The sequence below is a fragment of the Lemur catta genome, chromosome 9 (assembly GCF_020740605.2).
Source record: "Lemur catta isolate mLemCat1 chromosome 9, mLemCat1.pri, whole genome shotgun sequence".
NCBI lineage: Eukaryota > Metazoa > Chordata > Mammalia > Primates > Lemuridae > Lemur > Lemur catta.
The window spans coordinates 47,441,025-47,457,110 of record NC_059136.1 but is presented as its reverse complement, the minus strand read 5'-3'; the positions used below and the strand labels follow the sequence as shown (position 1 = coordinate 47,457,110).

Genomic DNA, 16,086 nt, shown 5'->3' with positions numbered 1-16,086 from the left:
CTCTTATGAGATGTATAGCATGTGGGTATTTTCTCCCTTTCTGTAGGCTATCTCTTTGCTCTATTGATTATTGTCTTTGCTGTGCAGAAGCTTTTTAATTTACTCGAGTCCCATTTATTTACTTATGATGTTGCTGTGATTACCCTTGGGGTCTTGTTCATAAATTCTTTACATAGGCTGATATCTAGAAGAGTTTTTCCAACATTTTCTTCTAGAATTCTTGTGGTTTCATGTCTTAGATTTAAGTCTGTTATCCATCTTAAATTATTTTTTGTGAGTCGTGAGAGATATGGATCCTGTTTCAATCTTCTACATGGGCTATCCAACTTTCCTAGCACCATTTATTGAATAGGGGTTATTTTCCCCAGTGTATATTGCTGTCCACTTTGTCAAGGATCAGATTACAGTATAACAGACCCACAGCCAGTGTCATACTGAATAGGGGAAGGTTGAAACCATTTCTACTAAGAACTGGAACAAGATAAGGGTGGCCACAGTCACTACATATATTCAACATAGTGTTGGAAGTCCTAGTCAGAGCAATCAGGCAAGAGAAAGAAATTAAGGATATCCAAATTGGAAAAGAGGAGGTCAAACTGTTACTGTTTGCAGATGATATGTTCTCATATCTAGAAAACCCTAATGATTCCACCAATAGACTCCTGGAATTGCTAATTAAATTCAACAAAGTCTCAGGTTACAAAATTAATGTACACAAGTAAGTAGCATTCCTATACACCAATAACAGTCAACCTGAGAGTCAAATCTAAGGCTCAATACCATTCATAATTGCTACAAAGCAAATATAATTCCTAGAAATATACTTAGCCAAGGAAGTGAAAGATCTCTATAAAGAGAATTATGAAACACTGAGAAGAGAAATCAGACAACACAAACAAATGGAAAAAATAATACCCTGCTCATGGATCGGTAGAATCAACATTGTTAAAATACTAACCAAAGTGATTTATAGATTCAATGCAATCCCCTTCAAAATATCAAAGTCGTTTTTTGCAGATCGAGAAAAAATAATTCTGCATTTCATTTGGAACCAGAAAAGAGCCTGAATAACCAAAACAATGTTAAGCAAAAGGAACAAATCTGGAGGCATTACTTTGCCAGACTTTAAGCTATACTCCAACAAGGCTATAGTAACCAAAACAGCATGATACTAGTACAAAAATAGAGACATAGACAACATTATCTTAAAAATGAATGAAATGAGGTTAGTTCATAATGTTTTTTAATTACCACAAATACATAAGTAGTTACTGTGGCAAGGGTCCATATTCTACACTATTTAGTTCTATCCATCATACAAAGTCTAACAGATATAACAGGATTATGACATTTTATTTTCACTTTTTGGTGCCCTAGAAAAGCAATTTTTAAAACAAACATATACTATAAATACAATTAACTGATTTTAATACAGGTTGAGGATAAAAATATTTAATCACTAATTTGGTACTGATTTCGCAAAGCCCTTATATATTTGGTGTGTATGTGTGTAATATTTTATGAACCTTTCTATTTTCCAAGATTAATTTAGTACTTTTAAATCTGCATTTAGTGAGAACAATTATTTAGAAAATTATTATATTACCTGAATTCTAATTAATTTGTTTTATCTTTCCAACCTTTAACCCAATTTAGTATAATAGCCTTCAATAAAATCATAATACATTAACAATTTTTAAGAAAGAATTTTGAATTTATATTTAATTGTCATTTTTTACCCTTAAAATATCATTTAAAAATACAACTGAAATATCTTTAATATTTCTGAAAACAAATTGGTTGGCCCAGTTTATAAACATACCTTTATGTTTAGAAATTAGATTATTTTTTTCTTATGGGCTCAGTATTTTCCAGGTACCTTGATAACATCAGACTTGAAACACCTAAGAAGGAATAGTTATCTTTTACATGATTAGTTTTATTAAATATGATGCAATATGTCTTCAGATGCATGTCATGTTTTAACAGCAAATAGATAATTTTTTAAAAAGTGGACCCTGACATAAATGTGATCTCTTTTCTTATATCCTTTAATATTCTTGACTCTTTAATTTAGATTTAGCAAAATGACTCTATAAAATAAATGGTCAATAAAAATTGTCTGATTCTGTAGTTGTCTTGTTTAAGTATTCTAATTCATCACTCCAAAAATAGTATAGTAGAAAAATGTAAATAATTACAACCAATGCACTATGCTCTAATCTATCTACATTCATTCACACTTCAGTATCTTGAATCCTAATCTTTTGATCTTGGAAAAATTACCGGTATTTCTGAAATTTAATTTTCTTACCTGCATAATGAATATATTGGGAAAGATATCTTAAATGATGTTATAACAATTGTATATAGGTAGCCTCACAGAGTATGTATTCAGAGAATGTTAGTTTTAAACAGATACAGAGTATCTGTATCTTCCCCTAGAGTATCATACATTAATAAATTTAAACGGATTCATAAAGAGTTAATCTGAGATGCCTTATCTAAAATTTTTATTTGGGGTTTTAGATTAATTTTATGAAATTTTTTATTACTGAAAACATTTATATTTATGAGAACATCAAGTTGCTTTCTGTAAGATAATCAAGTAGGCACTTTGATTATCCCATTTTACAGATGAGAGAATGAATGCTTATTGAGCGTAAGTGAGTTTTTACAAGAAATATCTCTAGTCAATTATAACACTATATGTAGTTTGCTTTTATGAAATCAGTGCTGTTTTATTGAAAGCAAGCTAATGGAAGTAAACTTTTTTACAGATTTGCTATAAAAGATTGAATAAATATAATCTATGTTCAAACTTGCTTATTATCATCTTTAATCTATCTTTTAACCCCAGTTTTAATGGTTTAATTTAGTCTACTTCTTCACTAAAAAGCCACCTCAATTCTTTTTGGCAACATGCCTAGTATAAACAATAAATAGTTGTATATCCTCTTGAATCCTTGCCTTAGTCAGATTTGAAAGAGCCTTTTATGTTGACAAAAAGTTTTAGGAATCTCATCTGTCCTTGAGATTTATTGAATCAATTTGAATGTTCCAAAGTGAATAATGATATCTAAAGAGAAGAATTGTTAACTGCTTAAGGTGCATCGAAATTTTAATTGGCTATTTTTCTGGTTCACTTGCATGCCCTATGGTAATGTAATAAGTCTTTTATAAATCATAGCATTGGGTAGGGGGATGCTAACCAAAATATAACATCTTTTTCAGGCTTTTCCATAGAAAAATCCATTCTTGCATGCAACTTCTATGTTTTGAGTGGTCTATATTTTTTATACAAGGCTATTACCAAGGTCATAGTTGGACCAACAGTAAAGAAAATTCACTTTGCCAATTGGTTGGTCTCATTAATATTATAGATAAATATTGTGAACCCAAGTGACCATCAATACATGAGTGGATTAATAAAATGTAGTATATGTATACCATGGAGTTCTACTCAACCACAAAAAACAGTGGTGACCTAGCACCTCTTGTATTATCCTGAATAGAGCTGAAGCCCATTCCACTAAGTGAAGTATCACAGGAATGGAAAAACAAGCACCACATGTACTCACCGTCAAATTGGTATTAACTGATAAACACTTATGTGTACACATAGTAGTAACATTCATCAGGTGTTGGGCAGGTAGGAGGGATGGGTATATACACACCTAATGGGTGCAATGTGCACTGTCGGGAGGATGGACACACTTGAAGCTCTGACTCAGGTGGGGCAAAGGCAATATATGTAACCTAAATATTTGTACCCCTGTAATATGCTGAAATAATAAATAAATAAATATATAAATAAATAAGAAAAAATTATAGATAAGAAAAATCTGGTATTGCTTCTCATATTTATGGAGCAAACAGGTGTTAATTTCACATACGCCATTCTGCACACTCACCGTCACACAAAAACATTCTACCTGTTGTGTCAGGCACTAGAACCTCTTCATTTCCCAGACATTTTATTAGATAAGCAAGATAATGAGGATACAAGGGTTGGTTGCAACTCTGGAATGGAGAAATTTTCAGAGTCAGATTTTGGATTGAGTTATATTATTCTCAGTCTAACCTTTGTGAAGGCCTGGAGATAGGGACATGAGAGGCAATGTCATCAAGTAGAGTTAAATGATTAGAGTGCACTGACATAAAATATGTATATCCCATAGTCATTTGTTTCTATTATCAAGTTATGTAGATATTTTCTAATAATTTTTATAGGAAAGCCATTTTCCACCTCAACATTATACCTATAGGAAAGGAGATAGATTATTGTGTAACATTGAAAGGAGCATCAAGTATAAAGAAAATAGATTTTTATCATGAGTATTAGAAGTTGTATGAAAATTCAGGGAGCAAAGGAGAGAGGAAAGATTATTCATGTGAGAAAAGAACTGTAGTGGCTGCTCAAGAACATTTATGGGGACACTGGCAAAATTTTCTGAAAGAGAAAAGATTTACCTTTTATGTGTCAATTATAAATTGTTAAAAAATGATCTAATTACACAAGTGGGAATTCAAGATACAGGTTGTTGTTTATTCATTCATTATTGTTTCTTGATTATGTCCCTTAGGCTTGTGAATTCTATGGTTATGTCAAAAATCCAGTAAGTTTGTATAATAAAAAAGAATTGTGACAGAACATATGACATCTTTTATATCCCTCAAAGTATTGAGAAAAAAATTAAGAGATAAATAAGACTGTGACAAACAAAGTTTAAACACATTTTGGAAAGTCACTAAGTGAAAAAAAAAAGAAAAAAAAAAAAAAAAGAAACCACAAAGTAGAAAGAGTAATTTTATTGTAGAAATAGGATTAATAAAAAGACAGAGCTTTTTCTAGAAAAACTTAGTTGATCAAGTAGTCATTTTTTAAAACGTACTTGAAACATGCTTAATTGTAATTGTGTTTAAAGGCAGCCAGCTGGGACACATAATTTATTGAGTTGTCATTTGTAGGATTCCTTAAAACATACACCATGTTAATTCTTCTTCACTTTAATATACAAATGGAACAAAATGAATCTAGACTCCTTCACACCTTCTAGAAGAATTATAAATCTAAATATACAGGTTAACACTCTATAGCTTCAGAAGAAAATACTGGAGATTATCTCTCAATATATTTTTGACAAGTTATAGTATGTTAGTTATTTCAATTTCCTCAGTATTTTTAATTTGTATTCTCTACTCCCTTTAAAAATAAATAATTCATATTTTCATATAAAATAACTTTTTCTTAAAATAGAAAAATATTTAAGACAATATAATAAATACAATTGTACATAATGATATTACATATTATGTCACGCTCAGTATCTGCCCATGTCTACTTTTCTCACAGGATTCACTATATTAATAAATAGCAGCTTTTTACTGGAGTAGTTGACAACCTATTCTCCATTAAGCAGCTTAGAGTGATGCTTTGAGGTTTTAAGACATAGCAGGGTCATGCATTGTAAGAATTAGAAAAATGTGACTCACTGCTCAGAGAAATTGAAAAAGGGACCCCCCTCTTGTGAAGGTATGGAAAAAAAGCTCTTGTTCCCCAGACTGATACCATACTCTGGGGCACAAACTTAGCTAAACTAGCACAAGCTGGAATGCTCAACTCTAGGCCTGGCAAGTTTGTGCAGTGTACAAAGTGGACTCTTGGTAGTGGCCCAAGTTATATCACATCTCTGCTGGAAACTCTGATAGCTTTCTAATTCATTCATAAAGATTCATAGTCTTTATAATGGTCTACCACACCTTGGATGATCTTGCCCTATTCCACCACTTATCTGGCTTCATTGCTTACTCATTTTCACACACATGCTTCAGAATTAGGATCTTTGCACTAGCTTTTCCTTTCACTTGGATATCTCTCATTTCCATCATGTCTATCCAGCTGTCAACTTGTTCTATGTTAACTTGGCCCTGACCATCATATTTAAAATAGCAAACTCTCTCACCCTCAACTAGCTTCTGATTTCTGTATAGCAAGCATTTTATTATTTATTATTGTCTATATCTCTCAATAAGATGTTTATGTTTATACTTACACTTATTTTTTATATCTTTATCTATCTTTCTTCTTACTTTTAACATTACTAATTCATGGACATTTATATAATTCAAGAAGATAAAGTTTATACTGTAGCTGTTACTGCACTATGACTGTGACCTTGTGAAACTCACTTCCTCTTTTTCAATTACAACTTTAAAAATAATTTATTTAGAAGATTAAGCATTCTTAAAACCCAACTTTGAATTTTAACAGTAAAAAAAAAGTGTAGATAAAATATTTGGATACTGTGATAGATTTTGTCAAGTGACTGCCCCCTTAGCCTTCTCCCTGCTATTTTCTACAATTGAGATTAAAAATGAAATGCTCTTATTATAGAATACTTTTCACCAAGGAGTAGTGATGTGAGTCTGTTCTGGACAGTAATGTGCAAGAAGCATCTTTCCAAAGACTTTTGGGAAAGCTTTTGCTTTCCTGACCAATTTCATAATAGTGGACTTCTTGTTGTGTGAGAAAAACAAATCCATTTTTGCGTAAGCTGCTGTAAGTCAGGGTTTTTATTAAAGCCAAACATCCTAAATGATATGCCATATCCAAATAGGAATGAGAAGACTACAGAAACATGTCAGGAGACACACCAAATAAATTTTTTTTGTCAACTCTTTTTAAAAATAACTACACTGCTTCCTTGGATTTTCAAAAATGATCATTATCTTCTACCTTGAGAAAAAAGATTTTAAAAATTATTTTGTAAATTTTCAAATGTATTAAAATTTACATGTAAAAAAATAAAAAAAATAAAAGGTGAATTTTTAATTCACTGGGTTGATGACTTTCTAAAATTTAAGGAGATAAAAGACTCTTTAAATAAACGTACAGTGTGTGCCATTACATACAAATTTTAAAATTCTTCATTTATTTGTGCAGAAAAGAATAGCTAAGATTTAGCAGGCAACCAATAAGCTGGGGGATATTTTGTCACATAAAAGAACAAATATTTACATATTTAAATTTAATAATTTATATATATCAAGAAAAATACCAATATGTAGACCAAAAAACAGCAATGAATTTGTAGAAGAAAATAAGAGTGTTTATCAAACATGGGAAGATGTTAGATAGCTATACTAATCAGACATACATAAATAAAATAATCAAATTAATTAAGAATAAAGGGATAAAAGAGGTTAATAAGCCTGGTAAAACAAAGAAATGGAGTATAGTTTTTTACTTATAGTAATATTCATTGATGTAAGCTTTTGGAAGGTATATTAGTATTAATAATATGAACAATATTATTTGCTTCTGATCTAGTCATTCTGATTCTAAGAAACTAATCTAAAATATAGAAATATATATTCATAAAGATGTTTATACCTGAATTAATTATGGGAGAAAAATTTCTTAGAAGATTAAATTAATTATCATGCATCCTTGGAATTAAATGTGTGTATCAAATAAATTGATGCCTACAAAAATTCTAATCACATGTAAAATATGTATATCAGTGCTCCCCAACGTTTTTAGGACCAGTGACCAGTTTCATGGAAGACAATTTTTCCATGGACAGGAGGTGGGATGGTTTTGGAATGATTCAAGTGAATTACATTTATTGTGCACTTTATTTCTATTATTACATTGCAATATATAATGAAATAATTATACAACTCACCATAATGTAGAATCAGTGGGATTCCTGAGCTTGTTTTCCTGCAGCTAGATGGTCTCATCTGGGAGTGATGGGAGACAGTGACACCCAAAGTGTGTTGCTTATGTCCAGTCTACTCTGTAATCTTGTTTTGGTTGCTATCACTGCAGAAAACCCTGCTTCACAAAGATAGGATGTTGGAAATGGAAGCAGTCTTTTCAGTGCTTTTGTGGCAATCTCAGGATATTCTGCCTTGAGTGGAATCCAGAACACATGGAGATTTGAAGATGTTTCAAACATACTTTAAGGCCACCATCATTTGTGATTTCAAGAACTTGATCCTCTTCCAGGACAGGCAAAGTTGATTCACCTGGCTTATTCACAAATGCGTCACGGTTCCATTCTTTCTTAGTTTGGGAATCTTTTGTGGTTGAGAAGTAATGCTCAAACTCTTTTGAAAGTTGAGATAGGTGATCACACTCCAGCTGGGAGAAAGAAGGCCCTGTCTCAGTCTCTTTCAAAATCTCTGCTAATGTTTGAAACACGTCAAAAATCCCAATGTTCACTCTTCACCCCCATAATTTCAGTTTGGCTTGGAATGCAGCCACTTTATCTGCCAACTTGAACACACTTGGCATTCCCCCCTGAAGTGGCAGATTGAGTTCATTGAGCAGGTTGAATATGTCATCCAAGTAAGCAAGTTTTGCAACCCATTCTGTGTCACTGAAATGTGCTGCCAGTGGTGACCGTTTTTCTAAAAGAAATCTCTGGAGCAGCTCTCATAACTCAAAAACTCTGGCCAGTGATCTACCCTTAGAAAGCCATCCAAATCTCTTCTGTGTTTAAGAGATTTGTGTTCTCTGGATCCATCTCCTCACAGAGCTGTGCTAACAGATGTGAGTTAAGGACATGTACTTTACTGTGGTTGATAATTTTAATCACATCCTGCAAAATATTGTTTAGTTCGGGTGACATTTTTTAGCTAGCCAGTATTTCTCTATGGATGACACAGTGCATATGCTTACATTCAGAAGCGAGCTCCTTGACCTGAGTAGTGAAACCAGAAATCTGTCTAGTCATGGCAGCCACTCCATCCATGCATATACCGACAAAAATGACCAATTCAGTTTTCCTCAGATGTAATCATTCAAAGACTTGAATAGTTCTACAGCTGTGGTGTTGGTTGGCAACAAAAGTGCACATAACATATCCTCATGAACATCCTCTTGAAAAGTATATCCTACAAAAACAAGCATCGTTGCCTTGTTTTCTACATTGGTAGGCTCGTCATCAACCTGGATTGTGTACCATAGTGACTCATTAATCCTCTCTAACAATTGTGCCTCAATATCCTCTGCTGTTTCATCAATTTGGTGCTAGCCAAAAGAGGAATATGTGCCACTTTTTGAACTAAGCCTCCTAAAAGTTCATGGCAAATGTCCTTAGCAGAAGGCAGGATCAACTCTTCACCAGTAGTAAAGGGCTTCATAGCTTTAACAATGCGGTTAGCCACTAAGAATGATGCTTTCAGTGCAGACACATTTGATAAAGTGGTGACCTTCAATAATTGCTTCTGTTATTCGTTTCACATTTTTTTCTTTTGAAAAATTCCAAAGTCTTGTCTTTTAATGCAAATGAAGGGTGTTTGGTCTCCAGTTTTGAAGGTTTCATGGCTTCGTTGGATAGCCAGTCACCACCACATATTATACAAAGCAGGCTTGGAGAATGTGAATCATCTGTTGCAACGAACCCATAATTTAAGTAGGACTCTTGGTATTTTCTTTTAAATGCAGCTTTCGTTTTGTTGGCAGTCTTAGAGTCTTCTGCTGTCTCACCATTGAGTCTTTCCCCCTTTCAAAGAAACTCTTCAGTGATCTGCGTTTTTCACTCATTTTTGCTAGGGTTAGCTTATGGGCTCATCAAAACTGTGACTGAGACAAGTGCACAGTGTGAGAAAGAGGCACAGATGTAAGTGGTAAGTAAAATAATGGTCAGGCCATGCGCAGACTAAAATAAGTGTCAGATTCTGACATAAAGCCTGCCACCAGATGCATCTGTACAATTGAAGTACATCAACTCACTTGCCACTATAAAGTCTGCCACCAAATGTAGCTTTACAATTAAAGTAAGATCCTCACTTGCCACTATAAAGCCTGCCACCATATGCAGCTTAAATGTCATTTGCCACTCACTGTTAGGGTTTTGATATGAGACTGCAAGCAATTGATTTATTATGGCCTCTGTGTAGTCAAACCCATCTGCTAATGATAATCTGTATTTGTAGCCACTCCCCAGCACTAGCATCACAGCCTCAGCTCCACCTCAGATCATCCAGGCATTAGATTCTCATAAGGAGCACACAACCTAGATCCCTTGTGTGTGCAGTTAACAGTAAGGTTCATGATCCTATGAGAATCTAATGCAGCCACTGATCTGACAGGAGGCAGAGCTCAGGCCGTGATGCAAGGCATAGAGAATGTGAATCACCTGTTGCAATGAACCCATAATTTAAGTAGAACTCCTGGTAAGTGGCTGTAAATACAGATGAAGCTTCACTGGCTTGCCCACTGCTTGCCTCCTTCTGTGAGGTCTGGTTCCTAACAGGCCACTGACCCGTACTGGTCTGCAGCCTGAGGATTCGGGACCACAGATGTATTCTGTAATGTAGAGAGATTAAGCATGGATCCAGAATAGCATATATAGAATGATTCTAACTATGTGACTATGTCTATCTCTACCTAATGAAATTATAGATGATTTTTAATTTTTTTTTACTTTTTTATACAATTTTCTTATTGAGAAAATATAATATTAACATAAATAAGGTAAACAAAGCTTAGAATAACTTTTACACATCAGAAAAAGCAAAGTGCTTTAAGTGCATCAGCATTTGCTCTAAGCTAAAGTTATAACTAAGAAAGGAATTCTCTAACAGTGCCTTGTTGCAACCATCACATTCAGCTACCAATTTCAGTTTTCATTTAATAAATAAATAAATTTATAGGAAAACAAGTAGGATTATCAATAATTGAAGTTTAAGAGAATAGTTTTAAAAATATGAAATTGTGATTACAAATCCCAATATGTCTATCTATACAAGTAAGAATGATAAGAACCATAAACTATTTTTTCAGCATTATTGCATGGCAGGGATAGAAATCATTTTTTTAAAAAATAAGTGGAGCTAAAAAAAATAACAAAATATAAGTATCAATTCCTGGAAGAAACAGAACAGCAAACACACCATAAGGACACACATTAAGTGAGAATATGATCCAAATTGAGAGAAACAAAAACCAAGAAAACAGTGAGTCAAACAGCCAAACATAAACATGAATTAAACTCTGCCAGAAGCATTTTTGACTTCTAATCAAACAGCAGATTTTGTATATAAACACAGTTTGGAAGGAGCTGTAGGTTACATATTGATTTTTTTCCAGTCGTGCTAACTAAAATCAGCTGTAACATTAGCAACAGTATTTCTTTAAGCATAAAGTCCAATAGATGCATTAAGCATTCACTGAGAGCAAAGTCCTATAGAATGTGTTACAGTATAGTTTATAAAATAAACACTAAGAATAAATTTGTATTTTTCTTTTTTATCTTTCTATTTATATCTATAAATTATACATGTTTGAAAGTATCTACCATCACATTTTATCAAATATTGTTAAAAATAGGCTTTATATAGCAATGCATAAACCTTAGTGATTATATATAAATAACTAGAACTATACATATTGAAGAGCTTAAGGTCAGAACTGAGACAAATCTGGGTTGCAAAGATGGTTCTGCCTCTTGCCACTTTCAACAGTGTTACTTGGGCAAGTAATTTGAGCCTCATTTTTCCAGTTGTAAAATGATAATGATAAAAATAGTAATTATTTCACATTGTTTGGATAGAGGAGAATTAAAATACTATAATAGCTACAAAATACTTAACACAGTGTCAGGTGCAGAGAAATCACTCAATAAATGCTAAGGTTTAGAATTATTGAGCTTTAATTACATTGTAATCCTCACAAAATCTCTGTAAATTAAGTGCTACTATTCCCAATTTACAGATTAGGACAGAAAGAATGAGAACAATAAATTAATTTTCTCAATCTCACAAAGTCTTTTAACTTCCCAGAGATTTCAATTTTTAAAACAATGGCAGAGGAAAAATAAAAATGTATTTTCTCAGTTTCAAGGAGATCCAGAGAGAATAGATACATGTAAAAACAATACTATCAGTAAATTGATACTTAGAAATTACCAGATAATTTTAAGAGAAGTTTATTTCTTTTCATATTTAGGCCAATTATATAGAATACATTACTGGTGTAAAGAAAATGTGCAAAAGTCTTTGTACGTCACCTTTTATACACACATTCTTTTAGCTGTCTTGAAATTTTAGCAAGTGCCTTCCTGTATCTCTTACGGCCCACAACCTGATTGGATGTATACAGGTGTGTCAGATGTCTACACCAACTATTGCAGGCAGGCATACAGGCACACAGGGCATTAGTTTTTTCTGTCTTGACTTAGCCCTGTGTCATTAACAAAAGAGCATCCGAGTTTTAATGATTTTGCCAATAATGATTAACAAAAGAGTATCCCAGTTTTAATGATTTGGGCAATGATAGCACTGTCAGAAGTGTGTACCATACTATATATTGATGCACTGCATGATTACTGAAGGAGTTCAATGGTGTAAAAGGGGAAAGAAATCAGATTTGCTCAGTAAATGAATGCACAGAAGAGAGAGAGAAACAGAACCTCACCTGTAATCTAGTGACCTTTACCTAAGAGTTTGCAAAACAACTGAGGCATTTTTAGCTGCTCGGATGACTGGAAATAATTCAAATGGGTTCTAGTAGAACCTATATCTATGCATCAGGTTTATACACAATTTCTTGTAAGATCTGCAGAAGAGTACAGTGAGATGACAGCATCCCCCTTATTGTTACCATCACCCAATTTAAGCACAGCTGCCTGTCATGGATTGTTCAAACAACTGCTAAGCAAGAAACCTGACACTGTAATATGAATCTTACCTGCAAGTCCACCATTTTCCCCACTATGTTATGACTGTCACATCAAAAATTGGGATGACAATAAACATAAAATTTTTATTTAATGTGGAAAAATATCAGTTCAAAAAATATGGAAGACTGATGGAAGTATAAAAAGTTAATATTGAAATTCTACTTCCCATAGATCAGGAAGGCAAGAAGACAGTATTAACTATTAAAAAGAATAAAAGAACCACAGAACCATAACTCAAACATAGCCAAGTATGTGAAGAGTCTTTAATTCCTACATGTTATCTGATTAGAATATTTTAAATTAGAAATGAAAAAAAGCTTACTGCCATTAAAGAAAAATATACAAGCACTGGTATAACTCTGAGACTAAATGAAATAAGTAATAGCTAGAATTTTAAATTTTTTAGTTGAATTATAGTTAATTGACAATTTTTAAAAGAGTTTTTGGTAAGACAGCAAAAATACTTCACATTTTTAGATAACCTATTGGCCAAGAGAAAATTGTGAAGAATCTCTTTAATAACAGTCAGGGTGCCAACTAATTTTTACATCTGTTTCATCAATTTGCTTACAAATAAATAGTTTTATTTGTAGGGATAGAATATAAATGCCCCAGTTTGTGAAATAAAAGGATGTAGTGTTCACATATTTAGATGTTATAAACTATACACTTTATCTGAAATTAATTATTCCAATATCATATTGATTTTGATTTTAAAGTGTTTTTTGCTTATTGCTTATTATTGAAATTGTATACATGCCACTGAAAGACACATTATATGGTATAGTATGGTTTTACTTTTCCAAAATTTATAACCATAATGAATGAAATCATGAGATAATTATTTTTAAAAACAAAATACCTTTAACCACTTTAAAGATATAGTGACCACTATAAAGAGGTCACGATTCAATTTACATTCACCTTTTTGAGAGATAGTATTAACGTACTAGTATTATGAAGTCAGTGGTACTGAACTAATTTGTTTATGGGATACATTTCCAAATAAGTACTAATTAAAATGAATACAACTTTATTATAATTGCCTCAAAAATGTCCAGTTGTCAAATAAACTACTTTTACCCATAAAATAATTCCCTCCAGTCTTCCATTCAAAATACACTGACCTTGTCCTAAAGTTTGTAGGATGAGGATGTCCATCATATAAGGATAGGTAGTCGTATTCTTCTTCTAGAGCAAATGACTGAAAAACAATTTGTATTCTATTTCGTTCTTCTGCTATTATTACCCATGTACAATTTGCACCATTTGGATATCCATATGGAAAACCAGGGCTTTCTATAGTGCCATTAAGTCCTTTTAAAGTTCCACCACATGTATAAATAAACCCTGCAACAAAAGACAAATAAACAGACATTAATATTATATAAAACAAGAACAGTTCAGTAGACATTATTTTGAAGTCTATTGTTTTTTTCCAAAACCAATGTGAATAATAATTTTGTAAATGACAATTGAAGAGCTGGGTTATACAAATATATGTGAGTATATATGTGCATATATATATGTAAAATATAAGTAAAAAAATACTGAAAGAGTTATCATTTACCATAAATATTGAGATTAATAATTATAAACCAGTTGACGAAATAAAATCATCCACATACATTCACTTCATTATCCATTACCTGTTCCAACAGACAAATAAATGTAATACTAGAACATGATATCTTTCCTCAAGTAGTTTCCAATCTAATTCTGGAAACTCATAAACAACACTGAAAGTTTAATTAGCTTATTCCCCATTTCAGGTCTCAAGAAATTTACTTTTTCTTGAAAACACATGCTAACATTTTGGCATATCACTGTATCTACCATGTAACCCATGTGTTTTAGGGAAATCTGTCTCACCCCTATTACAGGAAAGATATATTTTTTTAATAGTCCATGTAATTCACCTCTCTTTGATTAAAATGCTTGATTCAGGATGGGCACAACCCTAAATCGACCACATCAGAGTGAATCCTAATATTGAGGGGGAAATATATTGAATATATGGATCCTGAGCAACTGACAGCAGCAATCTTAAGAACTCCTGGAGATTTTTTTTCCCCAAGATGGCTAAGTAAAAGCATTTCCAGCACACTTCACTCACTTAGAAGAACCAAAATATTATGTAGACAATCACACTTTGAATATATTATCCAAGATGGAGCATTGGAACTCAACAAAAAAGCAAAAGGAAACTCCAAATTATGAGAAGGAGAAGGAAAACAGGAAGCACACATGGCTGGAACCAGCTGAAAACTGGGGGTGAATACACAATATGGCAGATGGTGAATGACTGCCTTGCTGTGGTCCACTTTCCTACTGGGGCACCATACAATTTAGGCCATGGAAGAGCACCTTGACCCTCCTAAACTCTGAATCTAACTTAGGAAGTGGACAGGAGACTGTGAGGAAGAACTACTCTGGGCAGTGTCCCTTTCACTCCCTCATATCTAGGAAGCTACAACAAGATGCCATCCTCAATCCTAGCTCTTAACGAGCTGTGCATGGTCCTGGGGACAAACACTGGCACCAGTCTTTAGTGGAGAGAGACTCAGACTGAGGGTTGGGGAACTAGACTTGAGCAGGGGACAGACTCCCACAACAAGAACTGAGAAACTAACATGCCATAGAATCCAGCCACTGGTGCTCTTTCATCATATATAAAAATCAATTCAAGATGGATTGAGGGCCAAGCGAGGTAGCTCACTCCTGTAATCCTAGCATTCTGGGAGGCCAAGGCCAGTGAGTGGATCGTTTGAGCTCAAGAGTTCTAAACCATACTGAGCAAGAGTGAGACCCCATCTCTACTAAAAAAAATAGAAAGAAATTAGCTGGACAACTAAAAATATATAGAAAAAAATTAGCCGGGCATGGTGGTGCATGCCTGTAGTCCCAGCTATTTGGGAAGTTGAGGCAGAAGGATTGCTTGAGCCCAGGAGTTTGAGGTTGCTGTGAGCTAGGATGATGCCCCTGCACTCTAGTCCAGGCAACAGAGTGAGACTCTGTCTCAAAAAAAAAAAAAAAAAAAAGATGGATTAGAGACTTAAATGTAAGACCTGAAATTATAAAAATTCTAGAAGAAGACCTAGGAAAAACTCTTCTGGACATTGGTCTATGCAAAGAATTCTTGACTAAAACCTCAAGAGCACAGGCTTCAAAAACAAACAAAAAATAGATAAATGAAACTTAATTAAACTAAAAAGCTTTTGCACAGCAAAGGAAATAATCAATAGAGTGAACACACAACCCACAGAACGGAAAATATTTGCAATTTATGCTCCTGACAAGGGAGTAATATCCAGAATTTACAAGGGGTTCAGACAATTTAAGAAGAAAAAAAAATCCATTAACAAAAGGGCAAAGGACATGAATAAAC

The 16,086-nt window shown here is 33.3% G+C and overlaps 1 protein-coding gene across 3 annotated transcripts in view; it reads right to left on the bottom strand.

Annotated features, from left to right (window-relative positions):
* CSMD3 (CUB and Sushi multiple domains 3) overlaps positions 1–16,086 on the bottom strand; it is a 1,082,068-nt gene that overhangs the window by 937,008 nt on the left and 128,974 nt on the right. For all 3 annotated transcript variants that reach the window (XM_045561854.1, XM_045561855.1, XM_045561856.1), the window contains exon 2: positions 13,826–14,048. In XM_045561854.1, coding sequence (XP_045417810.1) covers positions 13,826–14,048 — 223 coding nt within the window. The remainder of the gene's footprint in view (positions 1–13,825; positions 14,049–16,086) is intronic.